Source organism: Anopheles marshallii, chromosome 2 (assembly GCF_943734725.1).
Source record: "Anopheles marshallii chromosome 2, idAnoMarsDA_429_01, whole genome shotgun sequence".
Classification (NCBI taxonomy): domain Eukaryota; kingdom Metazoa; phylum Arthropoda; class Insecta; order Diptera; family Culicidae; genus Anopheles; species Anopheles marshallii.
Window position 1 is genome coordinate 54,249,077 of NC_071326.1, and position 22,444 is coordinate 54,271,520.

The 22,444-nt window shown below is 41.5% G+C and overlaps 1 protein-coding gene across 1 annotated transcript in view; it reads right to left on the reverse strand.

Moving 5' to 3' along the window:
* Positions 1-15,847: 15,847 nt before the first annotated feature.
* The window catches only part of LOC128718156 (U4/U6 small nuclear ribonucleoprotein Prp3), a 28,360-nt gene continuing 21,763 nt past the window's right edge, over positions 15,848-22,444 (reverse strand). Inside the window, exon 2 of the mRNA XM_053811828.1 lies at positions 15,848-16,599. Coding sequence (XP_053667803.1) covers positions 15,848-16,599 — 752 coding nt within the window. The remainder of the gene's footprint in view (positions 16,600-22,444) is intronic.

A 22,444-nucleotide genomic window follows, 5' to 3' on the forward strand; every position in this document is an offset into this window, starting at 1 on the left:
CGCACTTTATGTCAAAACAAGCGAATACCACAAGGCTGTCTAGATTACGGTCCACCCCTCATGACGCGCGAAAATGCATCATATGCCAGCAGGAGCACAACATCACCAAATGCGCACGATTCATAACTCCGGGTCCGGAAGAACGATACCGCACTGTAATGTCTCATAAGTTGTGCATGAATTGTTTGCGGGACAATCATCGAGCACGCGATTGCTCTTCGCAATCCAAATGTAGATACTGTCATGCAGCTCACCACACACTATTACATTACACAATTACATTCACTACACAATACACATGGAGCACTTCCCACTGCAACCACTATGCCAGCTGCGCGAACTGTTCCGGCAAACCAACAGCATAACATAGACGATCACAGCGCAAACATTTAGAGCCACTACGTGGCTGCACACGCAGGCCAGCAGCCATAGTACATATTGTTGATGCACATGGTACTGTGCACCCGGCACGAGCACTATTGGACAGTGCCTCACAGCCTAACTTGATGAGCACCAGGCTTGCTAATAGGTTAGCTTTGAAGCACGATCCTATCGCATCACTCTTATTGATGCGGGTCATTCTTCCACCCCTGTACGGAAATCGGTGCGTGCCAAGATATCACCCCGAGCGAGCCAGTATGAGCTGAATGCTGATTTTTTGATAGTGGACAATTTGATCTGCGATTTGCCAGCGATGGATGGCAAATACCGCCGAATTTCATACTTGCCGAACCCCAGTTCAATAAGTCGGCACCGCTCGATCTCATTCTCGGTGCCCGGCATTTTCATGAATTCTTCCAAAGCGGGGCTCAATATAAAAATTTTTCCCGATCTTCCGGTCCTTATGGAAAGTATGTCCGGGTGGATCGTGAGCAGCATCTGTTCCGAATACTAGTTCCGATACATCTAACAGCTCTTCGGTTGTTTGCATGGGCACGCTCGATGAAACCCGCGAGCGATTCTGGAAAATAGAAGAGTTGCACGTTAGAGATGGCTATTCACCTGAAGAACGGTATTGCGAAAACCTATACCGCGATACGACCCAACGAGACGATTAAGGTCGTTATATTGTTCGCTTACTAAAGAAGCCGGACTTTAAAGAAAGAATCGGGTCATCGGCACTACGACGTTTCACTATTGTTGATAAACCAACAATCAATTTAACTGACAGCTGCCCGAGCCGACCCAGACTGAGGATTAGACGATAGATGGCGCTGATAGATAGAGAGCTTTGAGAGATTGCGATCGGTGACACACGAAATTTCCCGATCGCTAGGGGGAATGACCGACTGGCCTTGGTGGAGAGGATTCGGCCGGCGAACGGCAGTCTACCAACGAACCCGGGACCATCGAGGTGATTTTTTAGCCTTGGCAATAAAGGATGTTTGCTAAAATACGCGATCGTCTTCAATTAATTAAAATTCGGGTGACAAGAGTCGGTTGCTGCGGTGGCAACATTCTAAAAAATCACGATCTTAGCAAAAGTGATATTTCCCGTGTAACTCACCGTCGCCGATACCGATTAAGTTCTTGAGGAAAATTCAGAACATTCGTGCTGCAGTGAAAAGGGAAAATGGCTACTAGCGAGGACCTAATTTGCGGTGTGTGTACCGCGTCGTGCAGTGAAAATTGCATACTATGCGATGAGTGTCGCACCCCTTATCACTGCAATTGCGTGAAGGTGGATGAGGTCCTGAACTTCGGCGCTTCTTGTTCACTGTGCTGTGCACAGTTTGTGAAGAATCTGAACGCAGAAAAATACGTTAATACATACCCTCGCGCCGTAAAATGTATAAAAAAGGACCACTACATCGATGATATGCTTGTCAGCACCGAAACCGTAGAGGAGGCAAAACAAATATCACAACAAGTGACACGGATACGCGAGGATGGAGGTTTTCTGCTACACAACTGGTTATCGAGTTCTACAGAAGTCCTTAGTTGCGTCGGAAAGAGCGACCTCACGCAGAAAAACCTCGACATTAATGATACATCAGCGCAGAAAGTGTTAGGAATGTGGTGGGAGACAACAACAGACACCTTCCGATTTAAAGCACCCTCTCACGATTCAGAGTTACTACAGGGCAAAACGGTACCAACGAAACGAGAAATCCTACAAGTACTGATGCGCATTTACGATCCATTAGGACTTATGCTGGCTTGTTACTGTACTTTAAGGTTCTACTTCAAGAGATATGGCACAGAGGTGTCAGATGGGATGATTCAATTCCACATGTACTGCAGATAAAGTGGAAGGAATGGCTTAGATGTCTTCCTCAACTGCAAAATATTTCAATACCGCGGTGTTACCGTCGATCACTACCACTATTGCAAACTGGAGCTTCACATCTTCGTCGACGCAGGAAAAGACGGTTTCGCCGCCGTTGCATATTTCCGCTATTGTAGAGAGAAAGAAGTAGAAGTAGCTCTAGTAAGCGCTAAGACCCGCGTAGCACCTCTAAAATACTTATCCGTTCCACGTCTTGAACTCCAATCTGCCGTTTAAGGTACCAGACTAGCGAGAAGCATTGCTAATGCACATCGACAAGATATCAACCAACCCTTTTTTTTGGACCGATTCAAAGGATGTTATTCTATGGATCAACTCTGACCACCGAAAATATGGCATGTTTGTAGCGCATAGAACCGGCGAGATATTAGAAGATACAGAACCGACAGAATGGCGTTGGGTGGCTTCGAAGAACAACGTTGCGGATGAAGGTACGAAGTGGTCGAAGCTAAGCAACCATCTAACGACTAGTGAGTGGTTCACCGGACCCCATTTCTTAAGTCAGCCAGAAACGGAAAGACCTAACGAAAAGTTGGAGGAACAAACGACAAGTGAAGAGCTACGAAGCTACGGTTTACAGGCATTCCGCGCGAGAACCAGTCATTGAAGCGGCTCGCTTTTCGCGGTGGATCCGAGTACCACGGACGATTGGCTACGTCTGGCGCTTTATTAACAATTGTAAGATACCTAAAACACTACTGGACAAACGCTTATCTGGACCTTTGACTACTACCGAGTTGAAATTATCCGAGCTTAGCATAATCCGAGAAGTGCAGCAACAGACAGAGAATACCAGACCTTACACCAAGCCAGAGATGTTCCGGAAGTAAAACCATCTCTAAGTGCATCAAGTCCGTTACGGAAAAGAAGTCCCTATATGGATAAAGAAGGAATCCCTAGAGTAAAGGGTAGAATCGACGCATGCCCTTTCGTTAGCGAAGAAACAAATTAGCAACGTTAGCGATAATACGGTCATGCAACATATAAACAATTATAAACATATAAACAACGATGTATTTATGCCGCACAGCCAACATCCAGCACCGACGAAGTATGCTGCATCAACAATAATCGGACCACCAACGACGATCACGGTTCGAAAGACGATATCCAGATGGAACCAGCATCGTCAGCATAAGCGTTGCTATTTGTAATTGTTTATCAATAAGCGAGCTACGAGGAGCACACTCGTATAAAAGCACAAATCAGTTGCGTCTCATTGAGTTCGCATCAAGGGCTAAGCTAGGACGGACGTTACGATCCGGAAAGTATTAAATTAAATATTTTTTTTTATCCCGACTTGGCACGCGTTCTCCATAACTAACGAAAAGACCTATCATCCTGCCCAAAAAAGACCACGTTACGGACCTAATCATCGACTGCTATCATCGAAAATACCGACACGCGAATCACCTCACTGTAATGAACGAAGTTCGCCAACGCTATGATGTTCCTGCGCTTAGAGCGGCGTGTGGGCGAGTAAGAAGTAAGTGTCAATGGTGCCGAATCAGGAACGCGAAACCAACAGCCCCTTTAATGAGTGCGCTACCGGAATGTCGTCTAGCACCATATACGCGACCCTTTTCCTTTACCGGCATAGATTACTTCGGACCGTTCACCGTAGTAAATGGGAGAAAGACGGAAAAAAGATGGGGCGTGTTGTTTACCTGTTTAACGGTGCGCGCAGTACACAGTACAATTAATTAAATTACGGGTAACAAGAGTCGGTTGCCGCGGTGACAACAACTATGCTCGAAAGACGATTAGAACGCGATTCTCATGTTAAGGCAGCATACCACGACTTCATGCGCGAGTATTGGGAACTAGGTCATATCTCGCTAATGCGAGCTCCAGATGACGATGAATCAGCTTACTATCTGCCTCACCATCCGGTTTTTAAGGCATCGAGTTCTACAACAAAAATAAGAGTGGTATTTGATGGCTGGAAAAACTTCTTCAGGATTCTCCCTGAACGATACGTTATGTGTGGGCCCAGCTGTACAGGATGAATTACTGGACATCATCCTTCGATTTCGCACGTACAAAGTGGCTGTTGTAGGCGATATCGCTAAAATGTATCGCCAAATTCTGCTTCTTCCCGATGACAGAAGCTACGTCCGCCTTTGCTTCCGTTTTGATCCGCAGGCACCGATCCAGTATTACGAGCTAAACACCGTAACATATGGGTTACGCAGCAATTGCTATGAACAACAATTTTTACGTTGACGATTTCATCGGAGGTGCAGGTTCCATCGAAAGTGCTCGACATCTACGGTTTGAGCTAAGTGAATTATGTCGAAAGGTGGATTTGAATTGAGACAGTGGACCTCCGACCGGTTAGAAGTACTTACCGGTCTAGCATCAGATCAGATCGGAACACAGTCAGCTTTACAGTTCATACCCGACGAAACGATTAAGGTAAAACATTAGAAAGCGCCCACCACAGGGTCAAGCATGAGATTGCATACCCTGCCGGAGTCTAAATTGTGCTAGGGGCAGATCGCAGTTCGTTCGATCGCCGTGAAAGGTTTCAAATGTTTCAAACGTTGAAATTAAGAAAATGGTGCAGCTTAAACTGTCGGTTAGATTTAGAAAACGTTTGTGCGCCTTCTGTGTTTCCGGTAGCTCATTTATTTATGCAATTCATCAAATTCGCTCACCAACTTGAACGTTTCTGGAGCTAAGTTAATTGTTGTTTAAATAACTGTTTATTATTTACACAAATTTGATTTTATTGACTTTCATACAATAACGCGGTAAACAAGGAAGTTAATAATTAGTTGCGATTGGAACTATTCATCAATTATGCTTCAAGGATTGTACCGTTGGTACTTAATGTTCCGAATTGCAAACATAGAAAACAAAAATAAATTAATCGATGATAATCGCAATAGATGTTCTGTGCAATTGTGAACCTAACGGTAGGAGAATGTTGACTGCTTAGGGCGTCGCCGTGCAGGGGGCCCCAGCGAAAGGTATGTGGCTGTAGTATAGAGCCCGAACGTGATGACGAGACGGTTTTACCTTCTCATTAAAGTAACCTCTTTTTCCAAATCAAAATTACATGCAATCCATTATCGTAGTGTTTCATTTATTAATTATTAATAATTAATTATTAATAGCAATCATATCATTATTAACAACTATTCAATAGCTTTAACCCTATATATGTTGAAAAAACAAATCAAAAACCAACTCACAAAATACATCCTCTTGAAAATGAGTACAAAACATTAATACCATTACTTCGTTTCGTTCATACCGTTTTGCTTGCAATTACAAACATAGTGTTTTATCTGAAAATTATGTTATGACAATCTACCAACAAACCCATTCCACCATTTCGCTTGTGATCGTTCGACAGCGCGAAGCCAAATTCTTGCTGCGTTTTGTTTAAGCAAACAGGTGTACTTTTGTTTTCGTATGATCGGGATTACAGTCATACTTTGTTGGCACTTAGGCGGTCCTAGCTACGCGTGGGATTTTACACCGGTACTGTCTTGTGGGACCATCGGCGTTACCAAATACACAAACGGCCTTCCCAGCATGTATTTCTCTACCTAGAATGTTGTATTTCTTTCTATCAAACATTGTAAAAGTATAATTGATCATTTTCGAAGTCATTTTAACTAATCGCTTCTTCTGGGTCGCTCTTGGTCGACTGGTTTGGAAAAATAGTTTCATAAAACAAAGCCCATCGTGTCCAAGTATTTCTTCACTGTTTGTTCGATTGCTTTAACTTCTAGAAGGAACGCAGGGATCACATTGCCTTCGATCTTCAGTTTAAGATTCCGCTGAGCTGAACGATGATGTCTTCTATTGTAGCGTTCTATGCTTTGGCGGCCTGAACGAGACCACTGGTTGGCACTCTGGTATTTTTTGGGAAAGGAAAAGATGTAAAAGTGAAGTAAAAATCCAAATTGACCCTTTTTGGCGAATGCGAAAAGATTTTAGTTTGTAAAACTCTTTCGGTTCGGTGTGCCGCATGCTGTTTGATGGCTAGTGCATAGTGCATATGACGTCTTGCTCGGTGCTGGATCCTCCTTTCGGTAGCAGTGTACTCGTACGAAAAATCCAAAAGTTTGTCCTTTTGAAATGCATACGTTAGAATGTAATCAGGACACAGGTTCATCCTCAAAGAGACCCTATAGACGGTACAGCAGAGTTCCTCCCAATCGCCCCCTCCACACTAATCCTTTTTTATCCCCACGGAGAGGAAAGGATTCTGTATCACTAACTAATCGTTCTTGGCTCTATGCGTAAGTAGTGTTGACACTTGTGGCTTAAAAAATTTTATCAAACCTGCAGTGCATCGAACATGTAGTTGATGTTAATTAAGCACTTTCGATACACATCAAACTCCGTCAAACACTTTGAAAAATAATATATGAGTTTAATGTGATGCACACATAAAACAAATAAACCACCAGTGCTACTATAATTCATTGCATAAGATAAATCAACCTGCACATTCAAAGTTGTTATAAGACCTGGTCTTATAAAATTATTCCCAACATTTTGTATCCTAAATCGATACAAATCGGTAAATCGGTATTAAGTTAACGAAATACAAAAATACTTAACAAAATTTGTTTTAAGGATAATATAGGATTCAGCATCAGTTGCCTCGTGTAGCTACTGGTCGTCTCCTATCCCGGTACTTGAATGCTGTTCCCTCTTATCCCCATCGTTGTCAGCTACTTGGCCTGGATCAGTTGAGCACGCGTTACTCCCACTTTCCAGCTTATTCCATAGCTTTTCTCCACTTCCGTGATCTCGATCCTCCGGTCGTTTTATCCTCGACCCCTCTGTATGTTCCCTCCCTACGCTTACGTGAGAGACCTCTACTTGCTATTCCCATGCGCCATACATATCACGGACAGAATGACCCGTTGCTAAAAGCACGTTCGGCCGACTCGTATAGACTGTTCGATTTCAATGTCCTTGTATTCCATATCCGCTTCCATTTCGTTTCCGTTCATGATTCCACTTCCCAATCGCTTCCTTAATTTAAGTTAGTTTTTGTTAACCCTATTGGAGCAAATAAACTAACAATAAAAATAACAATTTGTTTATGGATTTCAACTTTAAGTCATAGTTTAGCTTATCTATACCAATCTAATAATAAAAAAATAAAAAAATAATAAAAATAATACAAACAACAAATAACATTTAATTGCCTGTTACATCCATTTTATATATTTTACTTAGTTCGTTTACATGAAATATATTTGTTTCGCACCGCACAACAGTTTTGCATAGCACGTTGGCATAAAATGTGGGATGAGGATGAGCTCGGGAAATTCCTGTATTGCATTTCACCACAGGTTTCATTCGCCAGATTTTTAGACTTATGCTAAACCATTATGCAAAGATGAGAACCTTCAACGTACAGACATGTCCGGCTACACTAGGGATATTTCATTTTCTTTAGTCTCTGCCTCTGTGAATGAAATTTAGAAGACTACCCCCGTCTCCTTCTGTATATGATAATTGCACAATCAAAAAGCGTAACTATCGTATTCCAGCTGACACCACGTGGAGGTAAGAGATCGAAGTTTCAAAGTTCTACGCGCATTTTTTGTTTAAAGGCACTATAAGCAACATTTCGCCGTGGACTTTAGCATTTCTCAGCCACCTAAACTTAAAATTAGTTATTAATCATGTTGTATAGAAAATGCGTGCAAAAACAGTGTATTAGCTAGTAATATTACTTACCATTTGTATTTGTTGCCAAAGTGGGATTCAAAAAGTTTTCTGCCGCTCTACTTGCCGCTGCCAACTACCTTTCCGCGTCTGCTCTAAGCCCAAGTCTCCTCTGCTTTTAAAGCATACATCGTAGCTTTAAAAATGTTGCTACGATGCTGCCGCCTAAACTGGTATTCCCTAATATAGCTAATCAGACTACCCTTATGCGTGCCTTTGTTCCTTAAAAACTGTTTCAACCACCGCCATGCTCCCTCGATTTCCTGCGTCCTAGCATCCCTATCTAACGGATTAACAAAATTTTGTGAGTGGTTTACTGTTTTATGTATATACCCATAATCTTCTATACCGTTGTACGCTTTCCAACAGTCCGTAACGACGATAGATCCTGGATGAACGTTATTTAAAATTAGTCCGTGCAGTGTCTCTCTATCTCGCTTTTCTACAATTTCGATAAAAATTTCTTTCGTTTCCCTACAAATTCCGCCTACTACCCAAACCTGATTATTTTCGGAAACTCTACCCCTATTGTATTTACGCTTAGTAACGACAGACTCATCTATTTCGACCGTGAGTCCGTCGCCACCTATTGCAGCTAGCCTATCTTCTACATATACCCTACACTTTTCCCTAACTATGCTGTTCCACTTGCAAACCGATGTTTCGCATACATTTGCGTCCTTGCTCTTATTAATGTTCATCGAATCGCGAGACCACTCAAAAATGAAACGCACTAATTGCGTAAGGGTCAGTTTCGAGTTCGCGAACACACTGCCAAAATCACTCCCTGCAAATAAACAACTGATTCAAACTCAAGCCAAAGTTTCACATGGGGGGCTATAAACATGCAGTCAAAAAGCTGCCAAGAGTCAGGCTGATGAAATTAAATGCTCGCGTTTAAAAATCCGGTGCTTGCAATCAAAAATGTGCGCCGGCGACAAGAAATCGAGTGCGGCGCGTCAAAAAATGTGTGCTGTGTGTGTAAAATCCTGTAAGTGTAAATAGAACTGCATAGCGTAAAAACGCGTATTTTTTATCTTTTCTTGTTCTTTAAAGTTGTGATGCTAATACTAAACTTGAAGTATGCAATCATGAATTAATGAGAATTTATGGATTTGTAACGGGGTTTTAGGGTTGTAAATCCTTTCATGTATGAAATATCAATAACAGACTAAAATATATTTTACATGCACTAAAGCTGTTGTATCTCAAACATATTATACACAACAATGTGTTGCAGCTTTACTGATAATTAAACATTTCATCAGTTAAAATTGAAGACATCCGCATTTCAACACGTAAAGGTGCTAACTCCCATACAAAATGTATGACCTACTCGAGTAGGTGGCCATAGAATTAAGGGGTACGAATCGAATATAAAATTAAAAACATGTTTACAAAAAAAATAAAAATCTGAGGATTTGCGAATTGATGAAAAACTTGTTTTACTAGGCATTCCAAAATTTTCAAACGGATAGCTCTGTTATATTTAATGTTATTAAGAATTAAAAGTGTAAAACATACCCGGGTAGTTGGTCATTGAAATGAAGGTTAAACTATCCTTCCGTCGTGGTGTACACAGCAACTGTACAGGAAAATAACAATGCGGTCGTCACCCGCGGGCATGTCTGCAAAATGATTATACTTCGAAATTTTTATCATTGATAGTAGGGTTTAAACATAAACCTGGGGAAAGATAGGTGTAGCATTAAAGCTTAATATTTAATCCATTCGAAATTTTAACAATTTAATCTAAAAAGGCTATTGCGGAATGTTTCTGTTATACGCCTCATGTGCGAATTCGAAACAATGTTATTTGAAATGACTAGCCATTCGTAGGCGCCAAATGACCAATACATCGACACACTTTTGTTATCGGTTATCATTTTTGGCACTGCTGCTATCCTATATCATTTGTTGAAGAGGAAGGAACGCGAATCATAACGATATGAGCGAATTATTCAACGTTAAGAGTGTAGACGAGTTGATATGTTTAACGCAGGATAAGCGTAGACTTATCGTCCTGCTGGAAAACGCAGGGCTTTTGCGTTCTGCGCAGAACTGCGAATCGAGCGGCTCATCGATGAGCAAAGTGAATACGTTGCGGCGCGATTTACAAAAGTGGAAATGTGTAAACGGTGATTGCGTTCGTTCGGAGTGCTCAATACGCAAGGGCAGTGTGTTCGCGAACTCGAAACTGACCCTTACGCAATTAGTGCGTTTCATTTTTGAGTGGTCTCGCGATTCGATGAACATTAATAAGAGCAAGGACGCAAATGTATGCGAAACATCGGTTTGCAAGTGGAACAGCATAGTTAGGGAAAAGTGTAGGGTATATGTAGAAGATAGGCTAGCTGCAATAGGTGGCGACGGACTCACGGTCGAAATAGATGAGTCTGTCGTTACTAAGCGTAAATACAATAGGGGTAGAGTTTCCGAAAATAATCAGGTTTGGGTAGTAGGCGGAATTTGTAGGGAAACGAAAGAAATTTTTATCGAAATTGTAGAAAAGCGAGATAGAGAGACACTGCACGGACTAATTTTAAATAACGTTCATCCAGGATCTATCGTCGTTACGGACTGTTGGAGAGCGTACAACGGTATAGAAGATTATGGGTATATACATAAAACAGTAAACCACTCACAAAATTTTGTTAATCCGTTAGATAGGGATGCTAGGACGCAGGAAATCGAGGGAGCATGGCGGTGGTTGAAACAGTTTTTAAGGAACAAAGGCACGCATAAGGGTAGTCTGATTAGCTATATTAGGGAATACCAGTTTAGGCGGCAGCATCGTAGCAACATTTTTAAAGCTACGATATATGCTTTAAAAGCAGAGGAGACTTGGGCTTAGAGCAGACGCGAAAAGGTAGTTGGCAGCGGCAAGTAGAGAGGCAGAAAACTTTTTGAATCCCACTTTGGCAACAAATACAAATGGTAAGTGATACTACTAGCTAATACACTGTTTTTGCACGCATTTTTTATACAACATGATTAATAACTAATTTTAAGTTTAGGTGGCTGAGAAATGCTAAAGTCCACGGCGAAATGTTGCTTATAGTGCCTTTAAGCAAAAAATGCGCGTAGAACTTTGAAACTTCGATCTCTTACCTCCACGTGGTGTCAGCTGGAATACGATAGTTACGCTTTTTGATTGTGCAATTATCATATACAGAAGGAGACGGGGGTAGTCTTCTAAATTTCATTCACAGGGGAAGCGGAGACTAAAGAAAATGAAATATCCCTAGTGTAGCCGGACATGTCTGTACGTTGAAGGTTCTCATCTTTGCATAATGGTTTAGCATAAGTCTAAAAATCTGGCGAATGAAACCTGTGGTGAAATGCAATACAGGAATTTCCCGAGCTCATCCTCATCCCACATTTTATGCCAACGTGCTATGCAAAACTGTTGTGCGGTGCGAAACAAATATATTTCATGTAAACGAACTAAGTAAAATATATAAAATGGATGTAACAGGCAATTAAATGTTATTTGTTGTTTGTATTATTTTTATTATTTTTTTATTTTTTTATTATTAGATTGGTATAGATAAGCTAAACTATGACTTAAAGTTGAAATCCATAAACAAATTGTTATTTTTATTGTTAGTTTATTTGCTCCAATAGGGTTAACAAAAACTAACTTAAATTAAGGAAGCGATTGGGAAGTGGAATCATGAACGGAAACGAAATGGAAGCGGATATGGAATACAAGGACATTGAAATCGAACAGTCTATACGAGTCGGCCGAACGTGCTTTTAGCAACGGGTCATTCTGTCCGTGATATGTATGGCGCATGGGAATAGCAAGTAGAGGTCTCTCACGTAAGCGTAGGGAGGGAACATACAGAGGGGTCGAGGATAAAACGACCGGAGGATCGAGATCACGGAAGTGGAGAAAAGCTATGGAATAAGCTGGAAAGTGGGAGTAACGCGTGCTCAACTGATCCAGGCCAAGTAGCTGACAACGATGGGGATAAGAGGGAACAGCATTCAAGTACCGGGATAGGAGACGACCAGTAGCTACACGAGGCAACTGATGCTGAATCCTATATTATCCTTAAAACAAATTTTGTTAAATATTTTTGTATTTCGTTAACTTAATACCGATTTACCGATTTGTATCGATTTAGGATACAAAATGTTGGGAATAATTTTATAAGACCAGGTCTTATAACAACTTTGAATGTGCAGGTTGATTTATCTTATGCAATGAATTATAGTAGCACTGGTGGTTTATTTGTTTTATGTGTGCATCACATTAAACTCATATATTATTTTTCAAAGTGTTTGACGGAGTTTGATGTGTATCGAAAGTGCTTAATTAACATCAACTACATGTTCGATGCACTGCAGGTTTGATAAAATTTTTTAAGCCACAAGTGTCAACACTACTTACGCATAGAGCCAAGAACGATTCGTTAGTGATACAGAATCCTTTCCTCTCCGTGGGGATAAAAAAGGATGAGTGTGGATGGGGCGATTGGGGGGGAACTCTGCTGTACCGTCTATAGAGTCTCTTTGAGGATGAACCTGTGTCCTGATTACATTCTAACGTATGCATTTCAAAAGGACAAACTTTTGGATTTTTCGTACGAGTACACTGCTACCGAAAGGAGGATCCAGCACCGAGCAAGACGTCATATGCACTATGCACTAGCCATCAAACAGCATGCGGCACACCGAACCGAAAGAGTTTTACAAACTAAAATCTTTTTGCATTCGCCAAAAAGGGTCAATTTGGATTTTTACTTCACTTTTACATCTTTTCCTTTCCCAAAAAATACCAGAGTGCCAACCAGTGGGCTTGTTCAGGCCGCCAAAGCATAGAACGCTACAATAAAACACATCATCGTTCAGCTCAGCGGAATCTTAAACTGAAGACAATGTGATCCCTGCGTTCCTTCTAGAAGTTAACTGCAATCGACCAAACAGTGAAGAAATACTTGGACACGATGGGCTTTGTTTTGTGAAAGTATTTTCCAAACCAGTCGACCAAGAGCGACCCGGCAGTCCAGAAGAAGCGATTAGTAAAAATAACTTCGAAACTGATCAATTATACTTTTACTACATACACGTTACATTCCAACCCACCTGTTGATACCAGCCCAGACTCAAACAAACAGAAGGGTTTGATAGAAAGAAATACAATTTTCTAGGTAGAGAAATACATGCTGGAAAGGCCGTTTGTGTATTCGGTAACGCCGATGGTCCCACACGACAGTACCGGTGTAAAATCCCACGCGTAGCTAGGACCGCCTAAGTGACAAAAAAGTAGTTGTGAAACATAATTTTCAGATAAAACACTATATTTGTAATTGCAAGCAAAACGGTATGAACGAAACGAAGTAATGGTATTGATGTTTTTACTCATTTTCAAGAGGATGTATTTTCTGAGTTGGTTGGTTGGTACCGGTCTAAAATCCCACGCGTAGCTAGGACCGCCTAAGTGATAAAAAAGTAGTTGTGAAACATAATTTTCAGATAAAACACTATATTTGTAATTGCAAGCAAAACGGTATGAACGAAACGAAGTAATGGTATTAATGTTTTTACTCATTTTCAAGAGGATGTATTTTCCGAGTTGGTTTTTGATTTGTTTTTTCAACACAGTCATGTATAGGGTTAAAGCTATTGAATAGTTGTTAATAATGATATGATTGCTATTAATAATTAATTGTTAATAATTAATAATTGAAACAATATGATAATGGATTTCATGTAATTTTGATTTGGAAAAAGAGGTTACTTTAATGAGAAGGTAAAACCGTCACGTCATCACGTTCGGGCTCTATACTACAGCCACATACCTTTCGCTGGGGCCCCCTGCACGGCGACGCCCTAAGCAGTCTCCATTCTCCTACCGTTAGGTTCACAATTGCACAGAACATCTATTGCGATTATCATCGATTATATTTTTATGTTTTCTATGTTCGCAATTCGGAACATTAAGTACCAACGGTACAATCCTTGAAGCATAATTGATGAATAGTTCCAACCGCAACTAATTATTAACTTCCTTGTTTACCGCGTTATTGTATGAAAGTCAGTCAAATCAAATTTGTATAAATAATAAACAGTTATTTAAACAACAATTAACTTAGCTCCAGAAACGTTCAAGTTGGTGAGCGAATTTGATGAATTGCATAAATAAATGAGCTACCGGAAACACAGAAGGCGCACAAACGTTTTCTAAATCTAACCGACAGTTTAAGCTGCACCATTTTCTTAATTTCAACGTTTGAAACATTTGAAACCTGTCACGGCGATCGAACGAACTGCGATCTGCCCCTAGCACAATTTAGACGCCTGCAGGGTATGCAATCTCATGCTTGACCCTGTGGTGGGCGCTTTCTAATGTTTTACCCGCAGCGTACCATATCACAATCCGCCGTGACCTCGACAGCACAAGCGAAGCAAACGCGCGCCATTTGTCCCACTACACTTGTCTTATTGAGGGACCGATGCGAAACGCAACTGGATTTTACAACTGACAACTGATATTCTTATGCACCGAAACCAGCCATGCAGATTTGCACAAAGCAGGAAAGGAACCTAACAGGAACGAGCATTTAAAAATACGATTCAGAGACGGTGCAAACACATGCTTACACTTCTTAATAACAGAGGAGGGGATACTATCGGAACCGGTAGAGAACGAAGGTTTCAACTTAGAAATAGACGAAAGAACTACTTCCTCATTGATAACCACATCACAGGACGGAATGACATCAACAGGGCTATAGGAGAGGCATTCAAAGAGACATATAATTGTTACCAGGAGTGACAAAAACACTCGAAAAATGCTTGGCCAACAGATTACTTTCCTCAGCAGGAGTACACGCCGACACATCATCCAAGGAAATAAGAGTAGGAAAAAGGGAAGGGTTAACATGAGAATTGCAGTAGCGCCAGAATGTCCTCGGGTGAGAAGAGAAACGATCTTGAATTTAGAATTTATGAAGGCGCAAATAATAAGGATTACGTGTTACGATGGTATAGACGAAGTTTACATTTTTTGTCCGATTTTAAAATTCTCAACGATCTATTTGACCACGGGGGATAAGGACAGGACTTGAGAAGAGGGCAACATAAAGGGAATGCCGCAACGGTAACATCACAAAACATAGAAACAACTTCATCCATATCGCGAGCTTCTTCAATGAACGACCAGTTGGAGAATTCTATGATTTCCGAAAATCACTGAAAATCTATCCGTTTAAAGTTGAACCGGAGATGACGATGAAGGGCCGCGTGTTCCTTCGGTGGTCGGGGAGCCGTAGGAATAGTGAGAGACACCTCAAGCGCAGGGTGATGATGATCCAACGGGAGCAAAGGCGGTGTTGAACAACAAACGTTGGAACGTCTCAATCACAACCTCATTTGCAAAAATTAGATCCAGTTGACGATCACGATAATTTTTCTCGTTCGAAATCTGCGTAAGACGGTTAGCATTCATACCATCCACAAGCACTGAGTTTGCAGTTTGCACGCCGCTAGGGATGTAGAATTTCTGCGGCGAAATAGCAGGTATCCACGAGAGCGATGGAGTGTTGAAATCGCCAAATAGGAGTAAGAGATCATATCATATGCTTTTATGTCATCCAATTAAGAAACAATTTAATTTATGATTTAATACAATTACACAATTATACAATTATACAATTTATGATTTAATGGAGATTTAAAAAAAAGACAAGAACGCATTACATCGTTTACAACCACAATTTATTGGTTTTGATGGGTAGGGTTATTTGCTTTTCCTCATAGCTGCAGACAATCCTAATAGAATCAAAAACTTTTAACGAGCAGTACAGTACTTTTATTTATTTATTTTTTTCCTTAAGCTATTCATACATCTTCGGATGCTTCTAAAACAGCTCCAGAATATGCCAAGTCCCAATAATGTTCCACATGATGTTTTTGAAAAAAATCTCTTGCACTTTTTTCCAACGGAAAAGACTTATACTTAAATTCTCCAAAGTTTCTGCGTTGATTCATTCCTTCCCAAACGAGCACGCATGAGTTAGGAATCTCTTTGCCATCAGCATTTTTAACCAAATCTTCTTCCCATTTTATACGATGTAGCATAAGCCTTCGATATTTTTTTTGTTGTTTTGGACCTCCTTCCACCACCACTACGCAACAATCTCGAAAAAGAACGCAAGCGCCGGTTAAGAATAGTTGTTTTGCATTAGTTTCCACCTTGAACTTTTTGCTTTGTTGTTCTTGCAGTTCTCGAATACGATATACAGCAACACTAACTCCTAAAGTGGTATCTTCCTTCATTTTACGATTTTTTTTTTCTCGACGCTGGTCATCGGTCAGTTTACGCGCTGCATTTGCTTCTTCATGTATTTTTTGCCGCTTAACCATCTGTTCACGTACATGAGCTTCTATTCTGGTTGGATCTTGAACCGCTTCTGTTCCTAACACTCGCATCAAATTGGAAATTCTTAACTTTGGCTCCGGTGGTGCTTCAAGTCCAAGACGTATTTTTTCCTGCTCTTCTTTCCATGCCTCTCGGCGGTTTTGGCGTCGCAACTTGCGTCTTTCTTTTTTAGTAAGAAATACTGGTAAATAAACACCCCGCGAAGATTCATCTGAAATAAAATCAAAAAAGAATATTTATACTATTAGTGAAAAATAGCGAATACACTTCATGGTAAATGTCTGTACCAATAATGCAGATGCTTGTTTTTCTACTACTGCGTTGTTATAGCACGAGCTCGTACTGTTCTAATTCTAAATATGAAAAACTTCGAATTCAAATTCGGGGAACTTCACACAGCGGCACAGTTTGCCAGTTTCTGACTCTGGAGGCAGCTTCATGCACTTGAATACTATATGGCGCTTCTGTTTTGGCCTTTTGGGCAGCTTCATGCCAACATCCACTTGGCGTCGCCACTGTTCCCTTGCGAGGATCATCGTCATCAAAATATGTGCAAATAAATTTGGTTTGGCGACCGATTTCCACCACCTTTACGAAGCCGTTACAGGTTTCACCAACATTATGTTGATAATTTTTTCGGTCACTACTGTGAGTTCCATGGCCTAATTAAACAAAAAACCATATTTTTTTATCCATCCGAGAACCTTACAATCCAAACAAAACAACGCCATAGCTAGAAGCATAGCTGAAAATAGCGTGTTTTCATCCATTTTCTTCCTACCTGTCGCCCATGTCAGTTTGATATATCAGTTCAGTACATATCCCTAAAGATTTCCTCATACAAGAAAAAGTTTTTATGTTCTTCACAATTTTTACAATTAGCAGTCAAACAATCAACGCAATCATCCTGCAAGCGCTGCAAACATTTGTAAGGGTTTTCCTAATCCAAAGCACTGCGCCATCAAGGACGCTCATAGAGCGTGCCTCGCCACTAGGCTTGTTTTTAAACGCAACTATGAGGGTCACAGTTGCATGCAACAGTGATGATCACATTGCATTAAATGTGATCCAAAATGTTACAGGTGCTGTGCCGCTAGTGCAGCGGCCTCTTTTTTAAACGCAACTGTGATGGTCACAGTTTTTTTTTTTTTTTGTTATTAAAAATCAATATTGTTTGTCTCGAGGGCTGTACAATAGCGTCAGAAAGAAAAGAAAAAAACAGACAAAACAAAAAAACATAATAACAAAGACGAGACGCACTAGGAAGAGGCCATGATGACGCGGAAGAGACAGAGGAAGAGACATGACGCGGAACGAAAAGAAGCAAGGAATAGATTGTGGTCAAACAGATCACCTACAGAATTAAGAGGCTAGAGCGCGCACCCATAGATCGTTCATGGAGAACCGCGTGCGTCGCAGGGGAATGAAAATGGGGAGGGTGGGGGGTGCGTACACACAAGCTTTAGGATGGGATATATAGTGGGATGGCCGTCAGAAGGGAAGAAAATCGATATAGGATAGCAGGATGTTAGCAATAAACAGTGTGCGCGCATGATCGTAGCGCTCTTTTAGCCCGACCAGAGTAAGCATTTGACATCGCAATGTATAGGGAGGGGAAGCAGTGCTGGGGTCGTTTAAGAAGCGTTTGAAGGCGTTTGTAGTAAACTTCCGTTGCACCCTCTCCAACCAACCTAACTTGCTGGATACCAAACGACGCTGGCATAATCCAGAATAGGACGTACCCAGCATACATTACAGCGCCCTCAAACACAGCGGATCACGGACCTCAGACGCCATGCGGGAGATGAGGCTCAATAGCTGGTTTGCCCGCTCGAGGACAGAATTGAAATGGTTCAAAGGACAGTTTGTCATCGAGCCACATCCCAAGGTCCATGACTAGGCTGACCCGAGGGAGAAGTGAGCCAAAGAGATGATAATTAAATAGGTGCTTGACGGGAGAGTGACCAAACGCGATGACGCAGCATTTGTCTACGAAAAGGATGAGCCCGTTGGACATACACCATTCTGCAAACGCATCACCATAGTTTTGGAGGGAGAGGAAGTCAAGACACGAGGACACCGGAACATAAAACTTAACATCGTCAGCGTACAGCAGACATCCATTAGGTGGGAGACATCTGACACAGTCCGAGATGAAAAGAGAGAACAGTAACGGGCTCAATACAACGGTGCATGCAACTGTGATCATCACATTGCATTAAATGTGATCCAAAGTGTTGCAGGTGTGGTCTTTGATGGCGCAGTGCTTTGGGTTGGGAGGAGCCTTACAAATGTTTGCAGCAGTTGTGGGATGATAGCGTTGATTGTTTGATAGCAAATTATTAAAATTATGAAGAGCAATCAACTTTTTCCAGTATGAGGAAATCGGAAGAGATATGCACTGAATTAATATATTAAACTTTTGGGTGTCAGTTAGGAAGAAAATTGACGAAAAAAGCTGTTTTCGGCGATGCTTCTATCTACTGTTTAGTTTTGTTAGGATTGTGAGGTTCTCTGATGTAGGAAACAAACATTGTCTTTTTTATATGCTATTAGGCCATGAAACTCACAATTGTGGCTGAAAAAATTATATAATATAATATAATAATATAATATAATATATTATACAATATAATATTCGTAGGCTTGGGTGCTGGAAATCGATCGCAAAATCGTGATTTAATTGCATCTGTTTTGATAACGACGATCCTGGAGGGAACTGTAGCGACCCTAAATGGTTGATGGCGTGAAGCTGCTAAAAAGGCCAAAACAGTAGCGCCACATGGTGGTCAAGGGCATTAAGCTGCCTTTAAGCTCAAAAACTGTCAAACTGTGCTGCTAGTGCCTCACAGTTGCATTAAATGTGACCCAAGTGTTGGTGCAATTCTTTTTTGCCTTCGGATGGTTTTTTACTGGTGGTACAAAGTCAAAATTGTGTGTAAATATATAGATACAGAACTGGACCTAAACACGCTCACGCACGAGTGCGTGGCTAGAAAGGTCATGAGCGAGCTGCGACCTTTTGCGATCCTACAGTTGATATCTAGCAGCCGACACGAACGGACGTGTTCATCTCTACTGCGTAACCTAACCTGCTAACGAAATCAAAGCTAATTTACTGTGTTAAGGGTCATTTCTGCTCCAGAATGACGAAACGCGGACGAAAGAAAAAGAAGGAAGTTGCAATTAGTCCCTCTGTGGCTCAGAGCTCGGGAGCTCCGCCGCCAAACATAATGCTAACTGTCGAAGACGAGAGTGATGACGATTTCATCGAAGTTCGCTCTCACAATAGCGACAGCTCCAAACATACAAAAAAAGGCCTCTACACCAGCCACACCATCAAGTACGAGCGTGCTAAAGGATGCTGTTCCTGTACGCAAAAACAAACACCAACCAAAAGAATATTTTATCGCTCTAGTGGCAGTGACCGTGTCAAAACGAGCAACAAAGCAGTACCACCTCTATTTGCTTCCTCAGCCTCTTACCCCAATCGTACGATTAGACCGGCACGCATTCCAAAAAATCGTGGGCAATGCTCCATACCGTCAACTACGAGCTCAGCTTGCCGGCATTTTGAGTTTTGACACACCTCAAAACACACTCACACCTCTGTTTCGTGCGTGGATTTCTACACACACGAAATACGTTTGGAGAAACCACTTAAAGTGGTAATTCGAGGCATGCCTGTTTTTCCCGAGCAAGATATTGGCATGGTTTCCGGCGAACGATAGCCCAAGGGGAACATTTAGACCTATCGCCATACAGAACTCAGAAGTGCTCGCTCTAACCGCTATTTCTCTCCTGCTTGCACCCGCACGGAATGGTAAAGCCACGGGGCCACGAGCGATGAGGATTCCCTCAAAACTCTAAACATTGAGTGACTTGAGTTTTGAGGGAAACCTGGGTCATCTACAAAAGTCTCAAAAATTTTTGAGACTTTTTTGACAGATTCGGCCAGTCAGCAGCTCAAAATATAAACAAAACCTGTTGTATCTGCCGATGGTATGGCGTAAGAATAATGGTTTATTTTTCTATACAAGTACACTTTTTGCGTGCTATTATGAATGTAACTACATTCTGAAAGTGTTTTATGCGTAATTATGATTGTACAAGCACAATGTTTTGGCGTACGGTATGATGTTTTTATGTCTCCGCAACGTACTTTTTGGAACAATGTGTGACAAAAGTTGTGAACATGTTTTATAATTGAATTTATACTTTTCAACTGCAATATGATTGATGGATTAAGCTCCTGTAATTTAAAAAACGATGATTTGGTTTTTAACCAACAAACCACAATTTTTTTGACCCTATTTTCCATAAAATTGAAACAAAAATACAGTTGTAACGCGCGCGGCCATCATCAAGAAAACTGACAGTAGGCGAACTGTCAGAAGAGGGGAAATGTCGCGACACGAGGAAAAACACCGAGGAAGCGCGGCAGAGCAGTGGTAAAGAAGTATCGGAGAAGGAACGACTGAAGAATTTTATCCCTGCGCTACGCGATGTGAATTAATAAAGAAAACGAATTGAAATAATTTGGTTTTAATTATCTAACGTGTATGTGAAGATCAAAATATCAGACTGAAACCTCCGAATTACCACATTATAAAATTCTTCATGGTAACACAAAATCATCAACGAACTAAAGAATTCGTCAGTGAATAATAGAATAGTTCGGTGCATGTTCCTTTCCACGAAAGGTTAAGCTACGTACAATCGAAAAACCGTGTGTGTGAGGATTGAGAGTGTGAACTTCTGTGTGCGGGTTTCGCGAAAAAAGGCGAGAGACACGTGTTAGTCATTCGGGGAAAGTATACTGTATCCAAAGCGAGAAGCAACGGTCAGGACTATTCCTGATGAAACACGCAAAAACACACAACGAAATCGTTTGAGAACGTTCCCCAAGCGTGAAGCAAGGGAAAGGATTCATGGTATTCACACACACACACACACACACACACACACACACACACACACACACACACACACACACACACACACACACACACACACACACACACACACACACACACCATACGCGAGCGTTGGTGCAAAGGTTTGAGACGAGAGAAGAGTGATCGTTCGTGGAAGGACAAAATTGGCGGAACAGGATTATTGTTGTTGGATCATGAAAAAGTGAGAACGCGAGTTTGGTGAAGTTCAACGGACGGTCTTCTAAGGCGTGAAGCAACAGATAAGAACATTCGTGAACGATAACCTTAATCACGTGCGTGAAATAACATTTGTGAGTTCTGTGTAAGCTCATTTCCCAGCGCGGACCAAGCCAATAATCGCCAGTAAAATGAGCGAAAAGAGTGTTCAGAGAGGAACACGGCGTGTTACGCGTAGCGAGTGTAAACGAAAAGAAGATGAAGCGCTAACTTTGTCTGTACCACCGGCGTTGTTCGATACAACAATGGATTCTGCGCTAACGTCCGAAACAAAAGTGCCCAAAGCTAAGCCAGATTCTAAACATGCAGAAGGTTCGCAAATTACGCGAGCTAGTAGCAATAGGAAACTGTTGTTACAGCAGATCAAGGAAGAAGAAGAGCTCATCGAAAGGAAATTGGCTTTAGTTAAACGACGGAACGAACTCATGGCTCAAGGTACTGAAACAGCGTCCAGTAGTGGCAGCAGTATGTACCAGCAGGAAAGGATAGAAGAATGGTTAATCAACGCCGAAACAACAGCTGAAAACCAAGAAGCAGTGGATGCAGTTCCACTGAAAAGAGAGCCGTTAACGGCACCACAACCATCACACAAACCGACAAAGGCACAATGGGCAGCACGACAGTCAAAGCTTTCTGACTTACCCAAATTCGAAGGAAGTCAAACCGCATGGGCATCGTTCATTTCCAATTTCAACCGCACTACCGAAATGTGTGGATACAACAATGACGAGAACTTGACACGATTGAACAAATGCTTGGAAGGCAAAGCTCGAGAAACAGTCGAATGTCTTCTTATGCACCCGAAAAATGTTCCCATGATAATCGACACCCTACGACTAAAATTCGGACAACCTGTACGTATTATTCACGAGCTAACCCGTA